We start from the raw sequence: 27,637 nt of genomic DNA, 5'->3' as shown, positions 1-27,637 counted from the left end.
GCTATTAATAAAGAAACCCATGCCCCAGAGTCTGTGACATAGTGAGAACAAATGGTTGCAGGGCTGATTCCAAACTACCATGAAAATCTGAACCTGTTGATAAATCTCAAATTTCCATTGTTTACTGAATAGCAGCAGCAATAACTTGTTTTCCCTAGAAATGAAGAAAGTTAACCAAAATGGATCTCCCTTCAGAACTGTTCCATAAAAAGTGTCCTATCGTTAGTTCATTCACACATGCATAAATGAATTTCAGGCTGAGGGATTTCCTACCCTCCAGAAATGCATCAAACCCTTATGCTTGAACTACCTAGGAAATCTGTGAACCAAACAGTTTGGAGTTTCACAATGCAGTTTTATTATAACACTTTCAGATTCTCATCCTCTCTCTCTCTAATATGCACATACACAAACAGGTATCAGGAAAGACAGCTTCATCAGTATATATAATCTACCCTGCTGCATCATTTACCAATAGACATTCCAATCCCAATTAAGTGAGGACTATCATTGAACCAGCCTTGCACTTAGTAAATCAGTGAACAAGGATACCAAGAACAATAGATCCCGGCAATCTTTACCTGGATATCTGGATTTGAAGGACTCAATGAAGCACAAAGCATCAGTTTCTTGAACACCCATCTGCTCCCCTAAGGATTTAGTTCCAATTCCGTAGATTATTCCATAGCAAATCTAGTGAAAAAGATAAGGTTCCAATTTACTAGTGAATAATCAAAAAGATTGAAGAATAAGACATTTTGGCACAAAACTGCCACTTCATTTGAAATATTAGATTATACTTGCTGAACAATAGGTTTGTTCAGCTTTGTAATTTTGAGGGCACCATACCGTGAATTATTTAACCCTGCTTTACTGAAAAATATTTTAAAAGTCTTTGAAAAGGGAAGACAAGTTCCTACCAACTGAGTTCCTTCATAATGTTTACTTGTAACTGTATCAAAAGATTGAAGGGAAGCAAAATGGCTGATGGAGAATAATTTCCCTGCCACAAATTGAGGTTATGATCTAGGCTAGGGCGATGGCTGGCTCGCTAAACTGTGAGTTCACAATTCAATAGAATAGAGCTGGAAGGGACCTTGGAGGTCTTCTAGTCCAGCACCCTGGACTAGATTGTTTAGTCTCTTCTTAAAAATTTCCAGTGATGGAGCCCTCACGATTTCTGGGGGTAAGCTTTTCCACTGGTTGATTGTCCTCACTGTCAGGGAGATTCTCCTTAATTGCAGGTTGCTTCTCTCTGACCAGTTTCCAGCCATTGTTTCTCGTCCTTCCCTCTGGTGCTCTGGTAAACAACCTGACCCCCTCTGCCTTGTGGCAGCCCCTCAAATTCTGGAACACTGCTATCATGTCTCCCCTATTTCTTCTTTTCTTTAGACTAGCCAAATCCATGTCCTGCAGCCATTCTTCGTATGTTTTAGCCTCCTCATCTTAGTTGCTCTTTTCTGAATTTTTTCCAAACTCTCAACATCTTTTTTGTGATATGGTGACCAAAATTGGCTGCAGTATTCCAGGTCTGGTCTTACTAGGGCTTTGTAAAGCAGTACTAAAATTAAAATTAAAAAGTTTAGTTTCATATGGCAGGGAAAAAAAGAATACCAATTCAGAAAAGTAGAAGAAGGGTGATTATTTATTTATTTGCTTATTTATTAAACCAATTTATACAGCCACTCATCTCACAAACAAAAGATTTTGGGCAGCATACAACATTATGTTGACATTTTAAGAGAATAGAAGCAGAAACACAACTGCCAAACACAGAAGAGAGGAAAACTACTTACCGTATATACTTGAGTATAAGCCGACTCGAGTATAAGCCGAGACCCCCAATTTCACCCCCAAAAACTGGAAAAAGTTATTGACTCGAGTATAAGCCGATCCGCCGTTCTGCAAGCCTCCGCCGCCGACGGAGGCTGGATCTGCGCTCTGCAAGCCTCTGCCGCCAGCAGAGGCTCGATCCGCCATTTTGCAAGCCTGAATACACAGGAATACCCTGTGTGGCCGCGGCTCTCGGGGAAGCCCTGGCTGTCCGCTTCCTCGCTCCACGCTGCCATTCGGGGCCCGCGCGTTCCCCGGGCAAATCGCGGCGCCCAGCAGGCGAGGAAACACGCCCGCTCCAGTCGCCCCCCCTTCCCTCAGGAGACGCGAAGCAAGTGACCGCCCGGAGCTTACCGAGGACTTGCGCGCGGCCGAGGCTTCGGTGCTTCCAGGATCGCGCGCACCTCTCCCAAGCCGCCGCCGTCCGGAGACCTGCCAAAGTTTGGGGAGGTTTGGGGAGGTGCGCGCGCACCTCCCCAAACCTCCCCAAACGTCGGCAGGTCTCCGGACCTCCGCGCCCTGCCTGCCTGCTTCTTTCCGCTGCGGAAAGAAGCAGGCAGGCAGGGCGCGGGGGTCCGGAGACCTGCCGACGTTTGGGGAGGTTTGGGCACCTCCCCAAACCTCCCCAAACGTCGGCAGGTCTCCGGACCTCCGCGCCCTGCCGACGTTTGGGGAGGTTTGGGGAGGCGCGCACCTCCCCAAACCTCCCCAAACGTCGGCAGGTCTCTGGACCTCCGCGCCCTGCCTGCCTGCTTCTTTCCGCTGCGGAAAGAAGCAGGCAGGCAGGGCGCAGAGGTCCGGAGACCTGCCGACGTTTGGGGAGGTTTGGGCACCTCCCCAAACCTCCCCAAACGTCGGCAGGTCTCCGGACCTCCGCGCCCTGCCTGCCTGCTTCTTTCCGCAGCGGAAAGAAGCAGGCAGGCAGGGCGCGGAGGTCCGGAGACCTGCCGACGTTTGGGGAGGTTTGGGGAGGTGCGCACGCACCTCCCCAAACCTCCCCAAACTTCGGCAGGTCTCCGGACGGCGGTGGCTTGGGAGAGGTGCGCGCGATCCCGGAAGCACCAAAGCCTCGGCCGCGCACAAGTCCTCGGTAAGTTTTTTTGTTGACTGGAGTATAAGCCGAAGTGGAATTTTTCAGCCCAAAAAGTGGGCTGAAAAATTCGGCTTATACTCAAGTATATACGGTATTAAAGCTGCAGAGGTCTACAGTGTTGTCTATAAATCCTCCCAGTACAATAATTAGAAGAGAAGCAGAAAAATGCCTACGTTGCCTCTTTGGGGACTTACATACGCAGAAGCTCTCCTTTTGATGTGGTGGACTGTTAGGGTTCATTTATTTAATTTATATCCTACTCTTATGCCAAGAAATATATGAGAAAGAACTGGGACAACTTGACAAACATTCTTGGCATTTACAACCTCAATCCACACATCCTATTTTGGAATCTAGTTAATTGGAAGACTCAAATATTATTTACATTTCCCCTCTTCATTTCTTCTGCCTTCTGTCAGCCTCATCTAAAGATTTTGAAACTTCTAAACTTTACACCCTTGCTACATATGATAAATACCTAACAAACCTAACAATGTTGATTATGGTCAAAACCCAGTTATTTTTATAATATACATTGTATTCAATATAGGGTTAGGGTTAGGGTTAGAGAAAAGTTGGATCTGCCACCATGCCATAAAGATATCTCTGCTCTCAGCCAGCAAGCAAGATCTTTTCTATTTAAGGAAAGGAAGGACTCTGCCAGTTGAGGAGACAGAAGAGATAAGGAAAGTAAACAAGAAAAAGATGAAAGGAAAGAGAAAGGTACTGGTTATAACCACAATTGGGAACAGAATTTTGACCACTAAGCAATGTGATGGTAAAATATAATCATGTGACTGCATTGCTTAGCAACAGCAATCCTGGCACTCACTTTTACTGTTGTTTACTGAATTCCATCAGTTGATAGCCAATGGCCCATCCCAATCCAAGCCATTCCAGGTTTAGTCCCTCCTAGCCTCAAACCTTGATAAGGTGGGAAGCGGCTCCAGAACCCTGGGGCTCTCTGTCATGCTGTGGCTCAGAGGCTTTTTGGCAATGCTACAGTTCTAAGGTTGCAAGAAACCCCTGAGCCGCAGGAAAGACTCAGGCACCTTTTGCATCAGCACTGCGGTGCAAAGCTCCAGTCACCCCAATTGCTTGACACAAAGATGCAGGGCCCTGGGAAGCTCCAGCAGCACAGCACAAGGCCATAGTGCCCCAGGAAGTTCCAGCCACTCCATTAGCACAGTGCAAAGCCGCAGCAGTGCCTTAGGAAACCCCAGCAGCATGGTGCAAAGCCGCAGCACCCCAGGAAACCTTAGCTGCCCCAACCCAGTCCTAGCTACTCTACCTCCTCAGTTGAGTTTTGTCGTCTTCTTTTCCTCCTGCTGCTGTTGACCCTATGCAAGGCAGCTGCTGGCTGCTCCAGGCCTTCTTCTCCAAATCCTGTGAACTTTCTTGCCATGCTTCAGAAGGCCTCAGAAGCCTTCCAAAGCATTGTGAGAAGGCCATGTACAATTTGGAAAAAGCCAAGTGTGGCCTTCTCTGAGGTTTTGGAAGATCTCTTTTTGTAGCCCCACTGCTGCCACTTCTGCTATGTGGGGTAGCCCAGCGGTCCCAAACCTTTCCACCTTGGCTGCCCAGCCTGGTGCAGGGATGTCTGTTGGAGCAGCATGTGCATGCATGCACAGCTCCATTGGTGTGAGCGATGGATGCATGCACCCTCCACTTTCACGAATGGAGCTTTGCATGTGAGCGGAGGGCACTTGTGCTCATGAGCAAAGCTGCACTTACGCTCGGGGCGGGCACTTGTGTTCATGAAGCTCCACTTGCACGAGCAGAGAGTGAAGCTTCATGAGCGAGCACAAGCACCCTCCACTCAAGCGCCCTTTGCATGCGCAAGTGGAGCTTCACGCACTCTTGCCCACAGCCAATGGGGCCCGATTTGAAACAGGCCTTGGCCTGTTAGCCAAAAAGCCAGAGATTGGGTGAGGAGTTGATAGGAGTTGAAATGCTCTGTGGTTAAAAGTGCAGGTGACCTGCCAAACACCCACATTTTGATCGTGTGACAGTGGGGGCACTGCAATTTCTGTCATAAGTCCCTTATTCAGGGACACCATAACTTTGAATTGTCGCTGAATGAATGATAGTCAAGGATTATCTGCATTAGGAATTGGGCAGTTCTTAATGGGATAGGTTTCCTAGATTTCCTAAACATGATCTTGAAAAATATTACAGATCTACCCAGTAATAAAACATAACATTGGTGTTCTGGTATATGAAATATGCTTGCAGCTTAGTGGCAAAAGTAAAATGTCTACCTCACAGTTCTATTTTGCAGTAAATCTGTTTTTAATTACATTACATATTTAATGGAATACTATGATGCTTAATTTTCAACTATGATACTCTTAATATTAAACTTACTAGAAATTTCATATACACCAAACATGAAATAAAATTTATATTATATACCTGATTAAATATTAGATATTAATCATAGGCATAGAGAAAGGTAAAAAAAATGTTCAACTAAATTGATATCTCAGGAAAGATATACATTTTTAAAACTACCTGCTTAGCTTGTTGCCTTAAATCATTCCCAACCTCTTCAGGGTTAATGTTCTTCCACTCAGCTGCAATGCTTCTAAAGACATCAACGTTGTTATCAAAGGCCCGGAGTAGCCGATCATCAGAACAAAAATGAGCAAGGATTCTTAACTCAAGCTGAGAGTAATCAGCAGCCAAGATCAAGCCACCTATGGTCAATCATGCAAAACAATTTCTAGATTAACTGATTTCCTTGAAATCACAAATATGAGCTTCTTTCTCTCCCTTAATAATCTTTCAAGTGAAAGATACATCGATATGTGTAAGTTCCTATTTCAGTTTCAACAGGTTTATCCCATGATGTAGATCATATTATATTGTAATAATCCAGTTAAATACAATTCAGAAAAGGTTAAGTGTCATATCTTTACATTTTTTGCCCAGAATGAAGTCTCTGTGCACACACAAAAAAAGCTAAATTATAACTCTTCCTCAACAGTGCTCTATGTAGACGGTAGTAAAGAAGAAAGACCTGAAACTTTTCCAAAGTATGACAGTTGTTTATGTATAAGTATCTTAAGTAAGGAAAATACCAAGTACAAACAACTCTTAAAATGTGCTGGTTTGGAACTAGAAAGCCCTACTTGTTACTTGTTCACCTATCCACAATTGAAAGATAAATTTACTCTGGATGACAAAAATCATGGTTTTGAAGCTGCTAAAAATAAACTTGAAATGATAGTCTGTAGTAATGATGAACATCTTATAGCCAAGGTTTGTAAACGGTTGCTATAGTTAAACCTAGAAAATGAATATGTTAAACATAGTCTGATACAGGGAGCAAGAAATTCTGGTTATAATACAAAACTAGAGCAATAGGAAAATATGTGGGTTAAAGCAGGGGTCACCAGCCCTTGGGCCATGGGCTATTTGGAACCGAGCCACGCAAAGAGTGGGGAAGACAGCGGGTGCAGCTCCACTTCTGTGAGCGGCAGGCACACACATAAGCAGGTGAAGCTCCATTTGTGCGAGCGGAGAGCATGCGTGCCCACCGCTCATACAGAACCATTCCCTCTCCCCCCCCATCCTGGTCTGTCAAGTCAGAAAGGTTGGGGACAACTGGGTTAAAGAACTATAATTCATATTGAATTATAATCTTAAAGAGAATGTCTATAAAATGATGTACTGGTGGTATTTAATGCCAAATAAACCAGCAAAGATGTATAAGGGTGTTTCAAATACTTGTTGCAAGTGTAAGTGTAAGGAGAGCACTTTTTATCATATACATGTGACAAAGCAAAGAAATATTGGGTACAAATCCATGGTTTAATTCAGAAAATTTTTTAAATGGACTTACAATGGAAACTGAAATTGACCGGTTCTATGAAGCCCTACAGCACCTTATAGAAGTAACACCCAAAAATGATGTCCTTATCATCATGGGGGATTGGAATGCTAAAGTAGGAAGCCAAAAGATAACTGGAATAACAGGCAAGTTTGGCCTTGGAGTACAAAATGAAGCAGGGCACAGGCTGATAGAATTTTGTCAAGAGAATACGATGATCATAGCAAACACTCTTTTCCAACAACCCAAGAGACGGCTCTACACATGGACATCACCAGACGGTCAACACAGAAATCAGATTGACTATATGCTCTGCAGCCAAAGATGGAGAAGCTCTATACAGTCGGTAAAAACAAGACCAGGAGCTGACTGTGGCTCAGACCATGAGCTTCTCCTTGCAAAGTTTAGGCTTAAACTGAAGAAAGTAGGGAAAAGCACTAGGCCACTCAGGTATGAATTAAATCATATCCCTGTTGAATATACAGTAGAGGTGACAAATAGATTTAAGGAATTAGATCTGATAGACAGAGTGCCTGAAGAACTATGGACAGAGGTTCGTGACATTGTACAACAGGTAGCAACCAAAACCATCCCAAAGAAAAAGAAATGCAAGAAAGCAAAATGGCTGTCTGAAGAAGCTTTGCAAATAGCTGAGGAAAGGAGGGAAGCGAAAGGCAAGGGAGAAAAACATAGATATGCCCAATTGAATGCAGAATTCCAGAGAATAGCTAGAAGAGATAAGAATGCCTTCTTAAATGAACAGTGCAAAGAAATAGAAGAAAACAATAGAATAGGGAGGACAAGAGATCTTTTCAAGAAAATTGGAGAGATGAAGGGAACGTTTCATGCAAAAATGGGCATGATAAAGGACCAAAATGGCAGGGACCTAACAGAGGCAGAAGAGATTAAGAAGAGGTGGCAAAATTACACAGAAGAACTATACAAGAATGAGCTTAACGTCCCAGATAATCACAATGAGGTGGTCACTGACCTCGAGCCAGACATCCTAGAATGTGAGGTGAAGAAAAGCTGAGCAACAACAAAGCTAGTGGAGGTGACAGTATTCCAGCTGAGCTATTCAAAATCTTAAAAGACAGTGCAGTAAAAGTGCTACACTCAATTTGCCAGCAAATTTGGAAAACTCAACAGTGGCCACAGGATTGGAAAAGATCAGTTTACATTCCAATTCCAAAGAAAGGCAGTGCCAAAGAATGTTCAAACTATCGCACCATTGCACTCATTTCTCATGCTAGTAAAGTCATGCTTAAAATCCTACAAGCTAGACTTCAGCAGTATGTGGATCGAGAACTACCAGAAGTACAGGCAGGATTTCGAAGAGGCAGAGGAACTAGAGATCAAATTGCCAACATACGCTGGATCATGGAGAAAGCTAGGGAGTTCCAGAAAAACATCTACTTCTGCTTCATTGACTATGCTAAAGCCTTTGATTGTGTGGATCATAACAAACTGTGGCAAGTTCTTAAAGAGATGGGAGTACCAGACCATCTTATTTGTCTCTTGAGAAACCTATATGCGGGTCAAGAAGCAACAGTGAGAACTGGACACGGAACCACTGATTGGTTCAAAATTTGGAAAGGAGTCCGGCAAGGCTGTATACTGTCGCCCTGCCTATTTAACTTATATGCAGAGCACATCATGAGAAAGGCAGGGCTAGATGAATCAAAAGTTGGAATTAAGATTGCCGGAAGAAATATCAACAACCTAAGATACGCAGATGATACCACTCTAATGGCAGAAAGTGAAGAAGAACTAAAGAGCCTCTTGTTGCGAGTGAAGAAGGAGAGTGCAAAACTTGGGTTGAAACTTAACATTAAGAAAACCAAGATCATGGCATCTGGCCCTCTCAATTCTTGGCAAATAGATGGGGAAGAAATGGAGGTAGTGACAGATTTTGTTTTCCTGGGCTCCAAGATCACTGCAGATGGGGACTGTAGCCAAGAAATTAAAAGACGCTTGCTCCTGGGGAGGAAAGCCATGGCAAATCTAGACAGCACACTAAAAAGCAGAGACATCACCCTGTCAACAAAAGTGCGTATAGTCAAGGCTATGGTCTTCCCAGTTGCAATGTATGGCAGTGAAAGTTGGACCATAAGAAAGGCTGAGCGCCAAAGAATTGAGGCCTTTGAACTATGGTGCTGGAGAAGACTCCTGCGAGTCCCTTGGACTGCAAGGCGATCAAACCGGTCAGTCCTAGAGGAGATCAATCCTGACTGCTCTTTAGAAGGCCAGATCCTGAAGCTAAAACTCAAATACTTTGGCCACCTAATGAGAAGGAAGGACTCACTGGAGAAGAGCCTAATGCTGGGAAAGATCGAGGGCAATAGAAGAAGGGGACGACAGAGAATGAGGTGGCTGGATGGAGTCACTGAAGCAGTAGGCGTGAGCTTAAATGGACTCCAGAAGATGGTAGAAGACAGGAAGGCCTGGAGGAATGTTGTCCATAGGGTCGCGATGGGTCGGACACGACTTCGCAGCTAACAACAACAACAACAATGGAAACTGGATTTTTTTTTCTTTTCAGACTAATTAGATATATTGGAAAAAAAATAGAACGTTGTTACTACACATATTGATAGCTGCAAGAATTTTATACATCCAGAAATGGAAAGAAGTTTCAACTGCCGCAATGGAAGAATGGATTGAAAAGATGATGGAACTGGCGGAGAAGCTGACTCCGCTAATTAGGGACAAGAATGAAAACAGTTTTGTGGTAACTTGGAAACTAATTTTGGACTTTCTGTGTGAAATAGAAAAAAATTTTTTTGACTTTGTGTTTTGACAATTAACTGGGTAATTGCTACAGAAATAGCTAATAATTACAACAGTATGTGGTATAACTAAAAAAGCTGATATAACTTCATTGTTTCTTACTGCACCGAAAAAGTTAGAAGTCACTGCTTTTTGTTTTATTTCTCCTCCCCTTATTCTACCCCGTCTTTCTCCTTTCCTTTCCCTTTTTTCCATTGTCTTTATTTTTATTTTATACTAAGAATTTTTTTAAATATATATTTCAAAAAAGGCTCCTATGTGTTATCTTATTATTAACCCAAAAATTTATACTGTGAAACATCAACATGTGGCAGAGGCACTAATATATTAAATATAAGTAATAATAAAATGTCATTAATACTAAAATGTTCATTGTATTATTGATAAATTTTTATACCGTTCTATTATTATTATTAAGAGTACAAAAATTTATTGGGTGAACTGATCATTAGAAAATGGATAAACAACACCAACACTATTTGCAGGTAAGAGATAATGAATGGTGAAATTTCTAAAAAACCTATCGCCGTGTTTCTGAAAAAAAAATGGCTGTCCACATGATTTACAATAAGACCTTAGTGACTTAAGGACTGCAGCCCATGTTCTCATTATATTATTATTATTGTTAGATTTTTATCTTCCTTTTTGTATATTTATAATTTAAGGTGGCAAACATATCTAATCCTCCTGCCTCTTCCACGAGTGTGTGACTCGCCCAAACTCACTTAGCTGGTTTTCTTGTCTAAGGCAGGGCTAGAACATTTTTGATAAAAAGAATGGGCATCTATTTTATAGAAAAATGCTTGATGGGATTTCGGTTGTGGAATTCTAAGCATTGAAATTTTATTAAAATCATAGATGAATGCAATATTTTTTTATGAATAAAAAAAATAATGTGATTGTCACCAAAATTATGTTTCTTCTTTTCTAATGTTGAAGGGGAAGGGCTGTTAAAGTCTGACAGAGAGTGAAAGTTTTAAAGGAAGAAAGGATGTGTTTGAAAATAATATGTAAATTAATCTGAATGGACCAGAATGAGGTTCAGTGATTCAAGCAGATGGCAGTTGCTGTTGTTAAGCAAATCATGTGTGGTCATTAAGTGCAAATCAAGTCAAAATAATTTTAAGGCATTACCTGGAAATGGTACAAAGGCATGTCTCATACTAACAGAAAATAGTATTTTCTTCCTGTTTGATATTTCTTCAGTTTGAATCTTAGTTCCACATGGTAACACAGAATGTTTTCCATATCTATAAAATATGTTTTTAAATTAAAACTTGGCTTATTGCTTATTTCTATACAATTCAACAATTAATGTGTAGCGAATAAATGCAAAATATACTTGCTGCTTGTTGCCATTAATGTTCAAATCAGCAGTGGCCAATATTTTCAGTTTGTGTCTTCTCTGGGAGCCATAGCCTTATGGAGCATATTGTATCATTTCTGTGGATCACGGGTGTCAAACCCGCCACATCACGTGATGTATCGGGACTCTTTTTGCATTGCTGGCAATTGGGTGGGTGCGGCTTCAGTATAATGAAACTGGCCCGTGGGCTGGCAATTTGACACCCCTGCTCTGGATTAAGTACAAATTTTCACCCAAATTTTCTTTAGTGTTGAGATTTAATGGATCAAATGAGTGCCTCCCCAAATTTAGAGGGATTTTTTTTAAGGAATTATAAATGGGTTTATTAGCCAGGGCTTTCCTCAAACTGATTTTCAGGGGGAGGGGAGCATCCAAAATAGTGACAAGCAAATAGTACTTGCAAGCCTTCTTTTCTGGTTCATGAAGTCACAGTCTCAACTGGAGGGTTGGTGTCATCAGAGGTCTATCCATGAAGCTTCCCTACCCAGAGGCCTTTATCTACTGGGCTTCGGTGACACACTTCTTAACTGCCTTCCAACCCATTCAGAACCATCTGAATTTCAACCAACAATTGGTTGTTTCCTCTTCTCTATCCCTAGTGACTAAACCTGGTGAAAAGGCAGTAAAGAGCATCTATTCACACTGCCAACATTTTTGGATTTCTGACTCTCACTACCACTGCTGCTCCAGATTTTCTTTTCTAGGCTACAGAAACCATTTTACATTAGTTAGTCAATCAAACCAATCAATCTTTTAGTCTAAGGGTTATTGGTCTTAAAATTTGAAATATTTCTACATCTTTTGATCTTCCACTGTTCATCAATAATCTTCCCACAATGCTAATTCTAGCTTATTTTTAGCTACTTTAGACAAGTTGCTATGTCTCAGCTGTATTTATCATATGAGCTAAGGTGAGTTTCTAATAAAAAGGTGAGATATAAGTGTGGTAAACACAATCAATAAGTACAAGCAGAATGTGTATCTAATGTAAGTCTGATAGCTCATGTCTTTTCAGAAATGTGACCCAAAAATCTAAGAACTGAAACTAAAATTTTAAAAAGCAAAAATAATTTACTATATTTTTACCTGCTTCTTAAAATACTGTGTTGTTTCTGAAAAGGTGGGCTCTCTTCAACCATTGTTGGCATTTCAATCTCAAAGTCTTTAGGTACATTCTGTATATTGGGTTCTCTGAAGCTTATGCGGCCTACAAACAGAGCAAAGATAAATGTAGGCTTGGAAGTTGAAAGATGGTCTCATGGTTGAGTCAGACACAGAATCATAAAAAAGTGAGTTTGTGATGGATATGTGGATTGCAGGCTTGCATGGTGAAAGGAGATTTTGTTAAAACTTTGAGGGCAAGAGGTGATAGGTTTTGTATTGTAAGACTTTTGTATGCTTATTTTAGAGAACATTCCACATTTCATACATTTGTAAACATTTCTTGCCTCAAAATGAAAGGAAAACATGCTATCAGTCTTCAGCAACCAAAGTGTGTGTGGGGTGCATAGTCTGCAAATAATTGTTAAATTTGCTAGGATAATAACTTGCTACCTGTAGCACTTTGAAATTGAGAAACAGGATAGATTCTTTCCATTCCTAGGACAGGGTTGAAAAGTTTCTCCCTCTGTAGTGGAAATATCACTTTAGTTATTGCATTAGTGATCTTTCTCCAATCTAAAATCAGGCCAGGCAAAGGGTGCAATTTCTTCAATTTTTCTAAAACATCCTATAGAAATAAATAATAAGACAAACCAATTAAATGTTTTTCTGTTTACAAGATTATTTGAAAATTTCATGACCATTTACTTGGGACAATCATTAGAATACTATCTTTCTAAATTACCAGTTGGTTTGAGCAAATACATATTCTTTATTTGTACTGAATAAAACTAGCAGCCAAGATTAAAGTGTTGTCATTTTATTTATTGTTAAGTAATATAAATGCCTTTTCTTGATTAGCAAATAGTAGTAACAACAACAACAATAAAAAAAGTTGGAAGGGACCTTGGAGGTCATCTAGTCCAACCCCCTGCTCAGGCAGGAAACCCATACCATTTCAGACAAATGGCTGTCCAGTCTTTTCTTGAAAACGTCCAGTGTTGGAGCATTCACCGCTTCTGGAGGCAGGTTGTTCCACTGGTTAGTTTTTCTAACTGTCAGGAAGTTTCTCCTTAGTTCTAGGTTGCTTCTCTCCTTGACTAGTTTCCATCTGTTGCTTCTTGTCCTGCTTTCAGGTGCTTTGGAGAATAGCTTGACTCCCTCTTCTTTGTGGCAGCCCCCGAGATATTGGAACACTGCTATCATGTCCCCCCTCATCCTTCTCTTCATTAAACTACACATACCCAATTCCAGCAACCGTTCCCTATATGTTTTAGCCTCCAGTCCCCTAATCATCTTTGTATACTTTTGTATACTTTGTATATTTTTGTCTCATGGAGGATCATTATTCCCTATCCCCTCTGCAGAATGCTTTGACACTCACTCTGTCAGTCTGTTCACTGAGGGAACTTTCAACATATTCTAGACATATAACAAATCTTTTCCATGTCACATGTGTCTGTGGTATCCTCCATGGCAAATAGATTCTAGAGGAAATTCTGAAGGAGTCAATTCTGAAATCTGTGTCATCATAAGGTCTCCCTTTTGCAAGCCAAGTATAAAAAATACCAAAGGAACTGGAAATTTTCTTAATAGTTATGTGAAATGCTTACTGAAAAGAAAAAAACCATTCCATGTAACAGGAACAGACTACTGCTAAATTAAATTTGAGGATGATAGGAAAGTATGGAAAGCATTGATGATTGAGAATATTTACATATAAGACATCTAAGTTTTAAAGGAAAGGGTGAATCGAGCACCTAATTTATTTGTTTGTTTATTTATACATTTATAAAATTTATTGGCCGCCCATCTTACCATAGGATAACTCTGGGCGGCTTATAGTTACATAAAACCTAAAAAGTTAAAAACAAACATTAAAACTAAAAACACATGGGGGAAGGCGAGGGAGGAGGTGGGATCTGTTATTACTCAATCAATCATCTCCATCGGGCTGATCCCCCACTGGGGCCCCAAGCCGACTGGCACAGCCACGGCTTTAGACCCTGACAAAAAGGTAGGAGAGTATAACTGTAGTCCACTAGAATTTAAATAGACAATTGGATTACTTATAGAAAGAAGCTGTTAAGGACTGTTCTTCTATAAAGAAACAGAATTCCTCCAGATGATTTTGAAGAACCTGTTCTTTCAAAAATTCTGGCTGATGAATGATTATGTAAATTGGAAATTATTAACAAAGCAGAAATACTGTATAGTCTTTCTTTGGGGATAAAATGGAGATTCCACAAAGTTACATCACATAAAAACTACCTTTGTTGTACTGAACTGTTTACTCAGTCTGGCCCGATTCTTATTTGTTGTTGCTTTTCTAGTACAACCCAACACTTTCTTGCCATTTTGAATTTTTAGTTCTCCGTCTGATGGCAACTTTTGCTCCAGAAATAATACCTGAAACAGAACACAGCATCATGCAATTGCATCTTATCTTAATGCTCAACACAACTTTTCAAAACATGTTTATATCTTATCCCTCAACGAGCAGAAAACAGAGTCTAATAATAATCCAGTTTTAATCTTTTAAACAACTTCTGAGTAAACTAGATGGTTTTCTGCTCTGTCCAAAATCATCCAGAGAATTTCCATGACTAAGTGTGGTCTTGAACACTCAGAATTCTTCTTAGTCCTTGTTCAGCACTTCACCAGCTATGAAGGCCTTTGGGTCTCTCTCTCTTGACCCATATTGGGATGCAGGTTTTTCTTTCGGGGGGAAAAATGAAATTTGAATATGTTTTATATTTTAATTATTAACATGATGCAAATGTTCTGATTAAAACTTTTACAACTGCACCCTCATAATGCTTAAGTTTTATCTAAAACTGAATTGCATTTTTAGGTTTAAATAGATTATCATCACTGAAATGCAGAGAGATATAATACAAAAATTAATGATGAGTTGCTTTCTTAATTTTTACTAAAAGTTCTAGTTAGGCATTATTGTAAATCTGTTTTAATTCTACAATATACAATGCTAAAACTGGCTAAGATGAATCTCTTTAACTTAGATTAACTTTGGGAAGGGGTCCATGTAAGCTTCACACATGCTAAGGTCATGCCATCAAAAATAGCTGAATTTCAGCAATAAGATTTTTAGCTTCTTTGGCATGAGTACTTTTATAAAGGACTGGAAATCCTTTATAGACTTTTTGGAAAAATGGATAAAAATGAACTGGTAATTTCTGGATTTCCTGATTAAAAGCAGTTGAATATGCAACAAAGGTATACAATATAGTTCTAAAATGGGAGAAATTATTAACATGATTTAAATTTGTAACTGCTGTAAAGAAGATCAAAGCTGCTTCTTTTTTTCTTTCTCACTCTATCTGTTTTTAATACCTTTTTTCTTTTACTATTTTTCTTTTATATATTTGTGCTATTCAAATATTCAGGCTACTTGGGGAAGTTCTAAATAGAAATTGAGTAATTTGCCTCCCAAGGCTTTCCACTATCATTTAAATATCCCCAAAACTGGGTAAAAAAATTCCAACACTCTCTCCCCCCCCCCTCTCCTGGATATATCAGAATGTCACCTGGTGTCCTTCCGTGACCCTTCAAAAATCAAGAGACAGGTTTTTTGATTCAACAGAATGTAATAAGGAAGAAGGCCCAAAATGAAAAGAAAGATATCATCTTGAACCAATTGAAAGAGAAAGAGAAAAAATTGAGGAGTAATCCAAAGAATCAACAGGTTCAAAAAGAAATAAAAGCCCTTCAATCACAATTCTCTCAGATAATTAATCAAGAAATTGAATGGAAAATAAAAATGATGAAGCAAAGGTCTTTTGAATCGGCAAATAAATGTGGCAAGTTACTAGCTTGGCAGTTGAAAAAGAGACAGAAACAAAGTACAATAACTATGATAACGCAAGAGGAAAAGACTATTGAGAACCCTGCAGAAATTAGGAAATGTTTTCAGAAATATTATAAGCAGCTATACAAGAAAGAAAAAGAGGATTTAATTAAAACAGAACAGTTATTGGACAAATATGGATGGCAGAAAATTCCTGAAGAGAAAAGGACCCTACTCAATTACCGGATTACAAGACAAGAATTGGAAGCAGCAATTAATCAAATGCAAATTGGCAAGGCACCAGGACCTGACGGATTGACAGCAAAATATTATAAGACATTGAAAGACCGGCTGATTCAGCCACTGATGGAAGTATGCAATGAATTACTAGAGGGGGTTAAGGCACCCGAGACCTGGAGAGAAGCATTTATTACGCTGATACCCAAACCAGATACAGACAGAGCTCAAGTAAAGAATTACCGCCCAATCTCCTCGTTAAATGTGGATTACAAAATTTTTGCAAATATCTTGGCTACAAGATTGAAGAAGGTCCTTCAAGATCTTATTCATCATGATCAAGCAGGTTTTTTACCTGGTAGACATATGAAGGATAACATTAGGAATATAGTAGATATTTTGGAAAGGTTAGAGGCCAAAAAGAACTGTAAGGCTATATTAATGTTTATTGATGCGAAGAAGGCCTTTGACAACATTTCTTGGAGTTTTATGAAGAAGAATTTTGAAAATACGGAGGTTGGGCAGAGTTTTATGAATGGTTTAAATGCAATCTATTCTGAGCAAAAAGCAAAAATTATAGTTAATAATGTGGTGTCAGAGGAAATTAGAATTGAAAAGGGTACCAGGCAAGGGTGCCCACTCTCCCCTCTGTTGTTTATTACGGTTCTGGAAGTCTTGCTGAATATGATAAGGAAAGAGGAAGGTGTGAAAGGGATTGTAGGGGGTTCGAAACAATATAAGTTAAAAGCCTTTGCTGACGATTTGGTGTTAACGTTACAAGATCCAGAAACCAGTGCAATTAAAGCACTGGAAATAATACAAGAGTTCAGACATGTTGCAGGTTTTAAATTGAATAAGAGTAAAACCAAAGTTTTAGGGAAAAACCTGTCATTAGAGGAAAAAAATAAGTTACAGGAAGCCACTGGTTTGATGTTTGTAAAAAAGGTAAAGTATCTGGGTGTAAATATGACGGGGAAAAATTTGAATTTGTATAAAGATAATTACGACAAAATGTGGAATGAAATTAAGAGAGATCTAGATATTTGGACAAATTTGAAATTGTCTTTGATGGGCCGAATCTCAGTTGTTAAGATGAATGTATTGCCAAAAATGTTGTTTCTATTTCAAGTGCTTCCAATTATTGAAAAGTTGAATTGTTTTAAAGAATGGCAAAAGGTATTATCGAAATTTATCTGGCAGGGGGAAAAACCTAGAGTTAAATTCAAGCTATTAACAGATTCAAAAGATAGAGGGGGCTTCTCCCTGCCAGATTTGAAACTTTATTTTGAAGCTGCTGCTTTTTGCTGGTTGAGAGATTGGTTTGTGTTAGAGAATACCGATGTATTAGATTTGGAAGGTTTTGACAATGTATTTGGATGGCATGCATATTTATGGTACGATAAGACAAAGGTCCACAAAGGCTTTAAAAATCATACAATTAGAAAGCCATTGATTAATGTGTGGATGAGATATAAAGACCTGTTAGAAAGTAAAACACCCAGGTGGATTTCACCACTAGAGGCTAAGACCCAGAAACGGTCAAATATGGAAACCAAGTGGCTGAAATATAAGGATATATTGGTACAAGGAGACCAATTTAAGATAAAAACATATGAGCAGTTGAAAGATAATGTTGATGATTGGTTTCAATATTACCAAATGAATGAAGTGTATAAAATGGATAAAAAAGAGGTTTTCAAATAGAGAAATCCAAATTTGAAACGTTACTGTTAGATACAAAATTAAAGAATCTTTCCAAGATGTATAATTTATTGCTGGAGTGGCACACAGAAGATGAACAAGTGAAATCAGTGATGATTGATTGGGCTAATGATGTGGGGCATAACATTATGATGGAGGACTGGGAGAGGATGTGGAAAAAGGGTATTAAGTTTACAGCATGCAATGTTTTGAAAGAAAATATGATGAAGATGATGTATAGGTGGTATTTAACACCGGTTAAACTTGCAAAAATTTATCATACACATGATAATGAATGCTGGAAATGTAAAGCTGTAGAAGGAACCTTTTACCACATGTGGTGGACTTGCCCCATAGTAAAGGACTTCTGGGAAAAGATTTATAATTAATTAAAGAAAGTTTTGAAAAACACATTTACTAAGAAACCAGAAGCCTTCTTATTGGGTATAGTCGGAAAAGAAATTCCCAAAAAAGATGTCACTTTCTTTCTGTATGCCACAACAGCAGCGAGAATTTTGATAGCCAAGAATTGGAAGACACAAGAAATACCAACGATGGAAGAATGGCAGATGAAAATGATGGACTATATGGAACTCGCTGAACTGACAGGGAAAATCCGTGACCAGGGAGAAGAGTTGGTGGAAGAAGATTGGAAGAAATTCAAGGACTATTTGAAGAAATATTGTTATATCAACTAGTTTGAAATGGACTTGGAAGTGTTTATAGGTTGTAGTTTTAGAGTTTAATGTTTAGTATTAAGGATAATATGAAACAATGATTGTTAAATGATAAGAAATTAAATATAGATATTAAATATGATTTAAAATTATGAAATAGAAATTGCTAATGATGATTTACGATGAAACGCAGATAGGGGGGACTTGAGGAAGTCACCTGAAACTGATTAGAAAGATTAGGAATAACGGAAGTTAAGTATTCTTTTCGTATTTTTGTTGATTGTATTGTTTATGTTATGTCTTGTTTCTTATATGCATTTTTTTTGTTTAAATATGTTTTCATAAAAGCAATAAAAAATAGCAGAATCCTCACGAAAAAATAAATAAATCAAGAGACAGAATTACAATCTGTTTTAAGCTAATATTGAGGTCTTGCATCAAGAATTTTAAGGAACTGACAGTTTTAAACAAACTGTAGAGCAGAGGTCCCCAACCTTTTGGGCACCAGCGACCGGTTACATGGAGAGAGGTTTTTCCGTGGACCAGAGCGGGCGTGGTTTTGTGTGCTGCCTGCATTCCACGGATGGAGTTTTGCTTGTTTGTGAGGACTGGTTGCTGGCATGCCATGGCCCAGTACTGGTCCAAGGACCGGGAATTGGGAACCCCTGCTGTAGAGGAGTTCTAATTTTAATCATTAAGTTTCAGGCTTTAAATGTTGTTTAAATGAACTGCATCACTATTTTTAAAATGCAGAATATGAATTTAAAAAAATAAGCAAAAAAATAGCTCAGATAGCAAAAAGTGTTTTGGGAACACTATGGCACCAGACCAAAATCATGGCTGTGTTAAGCTATAAAATAAAAGGACACCGAGTCTCTGAATATGACAGTAAAACAAGAGCAATGAAATAAATCAACAAATGACAAATGTGCTCTGTAGTGGCAGATGTACTAATTGAGACAACATAAACCAAGGTAAACTGAAGATGCTTCTGATTCCATCCTCCCTTCCCTCCCCCCAAGAATATATAGATGAATCTGCTTTTTAAAATTTAACAAATTTGCATAGTCAAACCATATTACTGAAGGCAACTCTGAGCAGCAAACAATCAGATAAAATCAACAAACATCCTTGAATGATGCTTACTAGATTCATTATTTAAATATTCATCTAGGATTACATACTGTAAATGAATGAACTTTCCAATAGAAGAGAATATTTACAGCTCAGGGTTGAACTGCGAATTTCTTAGTGCTCCATGAGCTTTATTGTTTGCTTGCAGATATTTCATTACCCAACTAGGTAACATAAGTGCGAATGTGTGTGGAATTGAATGAACTCTTCTAGTTGGAATGCTTACATTTTTTTTAATGATAGTCTATGGTATGAATTAAGAGGCACAAAGGAATGGGCCCATACCAACAATAGTCAATAAATTTTGAGCCAAGAAATTTAACTTATAATCATAAGAAATTACAAGCAATTAGAAGCATTCCAATTGAAGTGTTTTATTAAATAGTTGCTACAAGCTGTGATTTTAGACAATGTTTGCTCTACTTTATATATTGCAAAATCGATAGAAAAATATGAGCAAACATTTTAAAAATAATTTTAAAACTAACATTGAGAAAACATTTTCTTCAGAAGCAATTAGAACTTTACTGGTTAAACAGAGGCAACAAACTTCTTCCAATCAAAATTTCATTGATGATGTCTGAATCAAAACATAATCTATTCATGTAAGTTCATCACAATACCTCAGCAACATCATCTGGACAGGTCAAGGAGAAACTGTGACCTGCCAGCTGGTATATCCGATTCTCAATCTCATTCAATTTTGCTTCCATAACATGTTTCTGGGCCTCACATTCTACTGTGCTGAAACCTATGCCATTGAGTTCCAGCAAGGCCAAGCAATACTGATTCGGCATCTCCACTTTCTGAAAAATATCTATGATAATGACAAATGAAGCAAAATATAATTTTTGTTACATTCTGCAAAATATATTACGGATACCATTTTAGGACATTTGAATGAAAGCTACTACTTGCTCCGATTTTCACCCTGCCACCTCATCACCTATCAACTTACCCTCAATTATGTATTCTGCAGAGCATGCGTACAATGCAGGAAGATGAACTTATGCTCCAAACACTGGAATGCTAACACATTATTAAAAAAAATAAGTAATCAAGAAATGAACTAGAAAGTTAAAAGCTAATTAATAAATAAAAAGGTCTAAATCTACAAATCATAAAGAACATTTGAGTTTAACTGCTATGTCACCCAATTCACTATTTCATTTTCGGTTGATGCTTATAGTGTTCGGATGCAAAAACATGATTGTCTGAAACCTTTATGATAAAAATATAATATTGTGACACAACAATCTGCAAAATTTACATGTATTATTTTGAAGCTCAGGATGAATTTTAATCATTTAATGCCTTTCGTTAAATGATCTCAGTCCTATAGCGTTTTTACCTTGCAAGTTATCCTTACGTAGTATAATCTGGAGTTCTTCTATGATATGGAAGACAAGAACAGACTCTACAGATGCCCTGTAACGTCCAGACTGATCTGCACTGGCACTGAGACCCAGGCTCTGATTTCCCTGGCCTGCTCCAATGTTGTCTAGCAAGAATAAGTCCTGAGGAAGGAAATTGGCAACCATATTGTGAAGGGAATCTTCTTTTGATTCAGGGTCCATTAACCAGCATGCTACCTAGAGGAAGAAAAAAATGTTCAGCATTCACAAAATTATATGGGAAAAGCACATTTTTCACAAAAATGCAACATAGTCAAGTTTGCAAAATGCAAATATATTGTTGACATATCTATATCCCACTTCAGAAGCCAGTGTCAACGCTGTAAACGTTGGATGTTCCCGCTCTGACAACTGATGAAAATGCAGCCATTCTCTTTTCCTTTAACATGCTTTTTCTGGTATTTAGAAATCAGGTGCAGAAGGGAGGGATTGGGATGAAAGCTCAGCTCACCTAGCCATAATAACTCTGCTTTGTGGGAACACAAGGACAAGCTGGTAACGTTTTGACAGGCTGAGGAGCTGGGGAGAAAGCCCGCTTGTAGGATAATTGGAGAATGTGATTTATGACAGCTTATTGGGGGTGGGAATAGCACTTTGTTACTTTGTATCTGGGGAAAGGGAATTTAGTTTTTGGGTTCAACTATATAGTGCCGATACTTTGTTTCCTGAACAAAATGTTCTTTGAGGAAGAATCTTGCCTTGAAGTTCTTTTGATGGGTTTCATCTATCACAGGGGTGTCAAACTCAATTTCACTGAAGGCCGCATCAGCATTGTGGTTGCCCTGGGGTGGGGGGGTGGCAGCCAGGGTGGGCATGGCCTACTGGGTGGGCGTGGCTGGAATGCGTGTGGCCTACTGAGTGGGCATGGCCAGCTCTACATTGTTCGCGTCAAGGATGCCTATGGGGGCCTGGGCAGGAGTGGGACAGATATGAGGGTCTCTGGCAGGACATGGGACCGGGACAAGTGCCAAGGCACAGTCCGCTGGAGGAGCCTTACTGTTCCTCTCAGGCCATGCGGGGGTGGGCTGGACGGTGGTGCAGAGGTCAAATGCTCAGCCAGCCCTCAAGCACCCGCGGCACTTAGCACAGCCCCACTTCCCCAAGGGGGCGCCCAGCTGCACTTACCTCCTCCACAAGGCTGCTGCTGCTGTGCTTACTCTCCTTAGCCAGGTTGCTCATGATGGGTATGAGGGCAAAGTCAAGAGGAGGCCCACTCCCTCTCCATGTGAAGAGACCTGGCTTTGTATCCAGAGCTCCCTTAGCAATAGGATGGGAGACCCCCCCAGGATAGGCCAGGTGGAGGGGGCAAGGGGATGGTGAAAGGGCAGCAGGGCAGGACTAAGGCAGGACTTCCTCAGATCCTCCCTCTCCTTCCTTCGAGTGGTGGGAAAATATTTTGAGATGAGGGAGGGAGAAAAACAGGCAAGAAACACAGCTGGGGAGATGTCACCCTTCATGAGGAATGAAAAAAGGAACCATCGCCTGGAAATCACATATCTGGCTTGGTGGGCTCTGGGGGAGGGGATGCCATGAGCAGCGTGAGAGTCGATGTTACCTGTGCAATGCTGCCCAGCCCCCAGTCTGCCCGGTTTTGGCAGGCAGCGGGGTGCTCTCCTCACAGTGCCGAGAGGCTGAGCCAGGTGGCACGAATCTGAAGAGAAGCGCAACACTGCCCAGCCCCTAGCTTGCCCAAAGTAGGCAGGGCCATGTGCTGGCCACTTCCAGGCGATGGTGCACTTCTTCATTCCTCACAAAGGGTGATACCACCTCAGTGTGTGCCCAGGGGGCAGTGCTGACATGGCAGAGTCCCTTGCTGTTTCCAGACGGCCTTGTGGAGCTAAGACTGAATGTATTTCAGTATAGATGACCACCATGAAATTGTACATTGGACCAGGGCCAAGGCAGCAGGAGCCGTTCCCTCACTGTTTTCAGGATGGTTTCGTGGGCCACTTGAAACCACTTCGTGGGCCGAATCCGGCCCCTGGCCCTTGTGTTTGACATGTCTAGTCTATCGGAACCATGACAGATTTATAGGATTACTAATTCCCAGAATTCAATAGAAGCATGGGTTCCAATGGTCACTCTGCTTTACTGGTCTTTGCACTTAGTAGCTATTCTATGCTACAGTAATATCATAGAAGACCACAATATTCATCTTTTAAATAATATTTATTCATGTTAATGTTTAATGAGGATGCCAATGAGTAGCCCCATTGCCCGATAATTGTGTGAAATACCTAAATAGTAACTGAATATCATATTGCAGGGTAGGTTTGTGTAGTGGGGAAGCAGGTGAATATGTTCTGGTGGTGATGGGCTGAAGGAGGTACAATGCAAGGCACAAAGCTGTTACAGGGGAAGAAAAATTGACAGTTTGGTGCCAATCTCCACCTCCACCCCAGTAGCCTCACACCTACATCCTGTGGAGGGCTCATCTGGTAAGTCTGTGTTTTTTTTTAATCCCATTTATATCCCGCCCTTCTCCAAAGACTCAGGGCGGCTTACAATCTAAAGCACAATGTGCTTAGCAATAGCCTTCATTCTATGTATATACCTGCTTATTTAGGGCTTTCGCCCCACCCCCAGCGGCATTTTTACAAAGTCAGCTTATTGCCCCCAACAATCTGGGTCCTCATTTTACCTACCTCGGAATAAGATCATGTAAGTCCATGATTTGTTCAAGATGAAGAACGGACATGTATTATGACCTAGATGGAGGGATATCTCCTCTCAAGAGACTTGTATCCTGTGGTGCAGATCCATCATATGTCTCAGGGGTATGTACTGACTTTTGCCTGTGAGGAAGGACTCTAGTTTTGATGATGTCGGGCATGAATGTCTTTATATCAGGCCATGGAGGTTTCCTGCCTGGCTGCTTTGATCATTTTGTACAACCATTTGCTGTTAAAATCAACCTCACTTCCTCCAGGTGGATTTAAGCTTGGAATTGCATTGGTTGCTTTTGTGATGACATTTGTCAAGCTTAGACGAGGGTGGTTTTCCAGATCTTTACATTTCTTGGCAGCCTTTGGTACCACTGATCACAGTAAAGCTTCTGGAGTATCTGCAAGCATTGGGGGTTGGAAGCACTGTTTTATGATAGCCTAATCTTCCTTAGTGAGTGGTTTAGTCAATGGCATTATTGAAGAAACAACTGGTTCAGTGAATATGTCAGGTCCCCAAAGAAATGTATTGTTTCCCTTCTTATAGTTTACTTGCTTTTGTAACCATTTTGGGGGCCTGCCATTCTGTTAGGAGGGGAGATACTTTGGGGATGCTTTGCACTGTCTTGCCACTATGCCCTTCCCCCAGGAGAAGGAATGCATCACCCTTATCTAGGAGACTTTTGCACTTGGAGCCAGAAGGAAACGAAAGCGAGAGAGACCTTGAAGAGCATGCCAATGGAGCCAGTTACCAAAACATTATGCCACTCTGGATTGGCTCGAATTCACACAGACCCTGGGGGGAGGAGTAATGAACATTGCTTTTAATATACTGCTTGCGCGGGTTTTTCCTCAGATCTTCAGATTCTAAGAGAAGCTCTATGAACTTGTGGTTGTCAAAGTCATCTTGGAAGTGCATGCTTGAACTTGCATTAATTCTTATATGTAGTTGTAAGAAGTGAGAACTACGTGGAATCTTGACAAAGAACCTAACTTGTAACAATTAGTATAAGAAAACTCCCCTACCCACAACACCTTCCTTCTCAGGTTATCCTCTTCCTTCCTCATATTTAGTTTACCAGGTTGAGTGCCATTATAGAAATAAAAGCATTATAAGAGATGAAGTTAGCAAACCTTTGGGTCCTCAAAACATCCTGCTAATGAGATGCCACAGGCCTTCAGGAGAATCTTGTAGTGCTGAATAAAATCATAAACAACAAGTGAAAATGCTCTCTCAGACTCCTGCAGACGTAGCTTAAGATGTCGCAATCTTTCTGCCACAGACAGGTCTTGATCCAATGGAGGCTGTGCCAAACTGGGACTTGCTTCTAAAGAGACAAGAAAAAGCGAGAGGAAGAAAGCATGACAGCATATGTTTGTATACAAGTGTGCTTTGTTATACAAAAGCAGAAACCTTCCTTGCCTTTTTCTATTGTAAACTATACTGAAAATATTTCTCTTTCTCTTTCCTTTCTACATATACCTTTCTTTTTGTCACCTGACTCAGAACTGTGTCTCAAAAGATATTTTCTTCCCCTTGTCCTAGGGCATGGCTCAGCTTGGAAACCTCTCTCTTTCCCCTCAGCATAGCTGGCTCAGGAATTCTGGGAGTTGAAGTCCATGAGTCATAAAAGAGCCGAGGTTGCCTACCCCTGTCCTAGGGTCTTTGCTGGGCTTTTTGCCCCAGGCAAACAATTTCCTAATTACTTTTAAAAACGGCATAATTTGGAGGTATTCTTCAATAAATGCTACTAACTTTAACAATTCATTAAAACACACATATACACATACATACACACACGCTACATTTATTACCTCTTTGGAAGTACACAATAAAGACATTCTTACCAATCTGGCTTTGAGAGTTCTGCTGCAATGAGACGTAGTAAGCATCCTTTCTACCCCAGCACACAGCTAATCCAACCACCAGCAAGTCTTCGCAGGCATGAACAGGAAATCCATCATTCTCACAGAGAATTTTCAGAGATTTACTTCCTATAGAGCAATCATGGACACACAGAGGCAGGCTACAATAATTTTAACCTTTGCAAGTTTCAATCAGCCAAAGACTTCATGTAGAAAGCAGTCTTTCCATTTTGGTATTGTTTATAATCTTTTAAACCTATAGAAAAACTATCACTTATCTATAGGTTCTAAGTATTCTAATGTTAGAAAGATGAATTTCAACAACACTGATGGCATCAAGGTATAGCTTTTTTGCCGTGCTAAATATACTAAAGTGTAATAGTCATCCATCCTCTTCATCTTTGTCCTACATAATTAAATTCAGTAAATTCTGGCAGTATTATGTAGCAGTATATGAAGATGTTTGCCAACAGTGTAGTTAACATGATGTGGAATTCCAAATAAGCAGAGATATAAAAATAGCCGTAAATCATTAATTCAGCAGAGCAACAATCTTGCTATATGAATCTTTCCTCCCCTCAATGAATCTCTTTATGATTGTGCCAAGTGACTGGATTTGTTTTTCCTGCTCCTTCCCATGCTGGCTGTATTTATAATACTGGATTTAAATCTACTCTAATCAATAAATCCAGGAAACCTAAAGCATATTTAAAGTTTGCACAGACATACACATTCATTTTATAAATGAATACAAATGAAAGTAAAAACAAGTAGTAAGGGAAATTGTGTCTGCAATTCTTTTGACATTTCAGATCTTTCCATCTATCCCTACTCTGGATTACACTTCTGAGAAAGAGGAAATGGACTTAAAATGGGGGAGACAGCAATATTCTTAGCAGTTGCCCAAATGTCTCTCTTTGAAAGGCACGGGGGATTTGGCAGGGGGCAGCAATTTATGTTTTTTCTCTGTAGCCCCTGGCCTGATCAAGCCAATTTTTTAATTCAATCTATCTTTTGCAGCTTTCAGACCAAATTTGGTCCTATTCTATTTTGCTTTCAGAGAATAATTATGTTGATGGACAGGATCGTCACCACATTTACATATTTTTTTGAACAGTTTAATTGGTTGAAAAGAACATAAATTAGATTATAATAACCCCAATATAGTCTCTTCCTACTTAACTGCAGCACATCTTTTTTAATTAACTTATGCTATCACTGAAAAATCCATCTCTGAAAAGTCTTTCTTTAAGTAAAATAATTGTGATAAGAGCATACAGTAGTACCAAACTATAAATTCATTGGGTAATCACCAGCAGATAAATTTATGATAGTCATGAACTTAACTTCCATACAGTACTTCCATACTTTCATTAAAACAAGTATTTTATGTGTGCTAATAGTAATAAAACAGCCACATGCATTTTAAAAGCATTGCAGTGATAAACCTTCTTCTAACTGCCCTCACCTATTTATTAGGGGTATGAATTTAGTTTGATTCTGACAGAACAAAATATAGCATAATATGGTAGAAATCTGTGCTATTTGGTTAATAAATGCCATTAGTTATATGACAAAGGAAGCAATATATCTTTTTCTTATTTGAGAATAACACTAATATTAGCTTTTTCTATGTCTCTGGAATTTCTCTTTCTAAGATATGGCTAAAGGTAAAAGTAAAGGTTCCCCCGCACATGCGTGCTAGTCGTTTCCAACTCTAGGGGCCAGTGCTCATCTCCGTTTCAAAGCCGAAGAGTCAGCGCTTATCCGAGGACATCTCCGTGGTCATGTGGCTGGCATGACTAGACGCCAAAGGCACATGGAACGTTGTTACGTTACCACCGTAGTGGTCCCTATTTTTCTACTTGCATTTTTACGTGCTTTCGAACTGCTAGGTTGGCATAAGCTAGGACGAGTAACAGGCGCTCACTCTGTTACGCGGCACTCGGGATTCAACTCGCCAAACTGCCGACCATCTGATCGACAAGTTCAGCGTCCTAACCCACTGAGCCACCACGTCTCTAGGATATGGCTAGACAGTCTTAAAGGAAGTGAGATTAATGCAGTTTAGAAGTGCTTACAACTCATCCTGATCAGATGTCATGCCATTCTTCAATT

At 39.8% G+C, this 27,637-nt stretch overlaps 1 protein-coding gene across 1 annotated transcript in view; it reads right to left on the bottom strand.

Annotated features, from left to right (window-relative positions):
• Window positions 1-27,637, bottom strand: part of POLQ (DNA polymerase theta) — a gene marked incomplete at its 5' end in the record, with an annotated part of 83,319 nt that overhangs the window by 6,000 nt on the left and 49,682 nt on the right. Inside the window, 10 exon segments of the mRNA XM_081318921.1 lie at window positions 582-693; window positions 5,441-5,625; window positions 10,686-10,801; window positions 12,004-12,124; window positions 12,472-12,646; window positions 14,290-14,427; window positions 20,199-20,392; window positions 20,927-21,167; window positions 24,788-24,981; window positions 25,502-25,648. Coding sequence (XP_081175047.1) covers window positions 582-693; window positions 5,441-5,625; window positions 10,686-10,801; window positions 12,004-12,124; window positions 12,472-12,646; window positions 14,290-14,427; window positions 20,199-20,392; window positions 20,927-21,167; window positions 24,788-24,981; window positions 25,502-25,648 — 1,623 coding nt within the window.

This window comes from Vipera berus (genome assembly GCF_964194415.1).
Source record: "Vipera berus genome assembly, chromosome: 2".
NCBI lineage: Eukaryota > Metazoa > Chordata > Lepidosauria > Squamata > Viperidae > Vipera > Vipera berus.
This window is presented reverse-complemented; position numbering and strand designations above follow the sequence as displayed.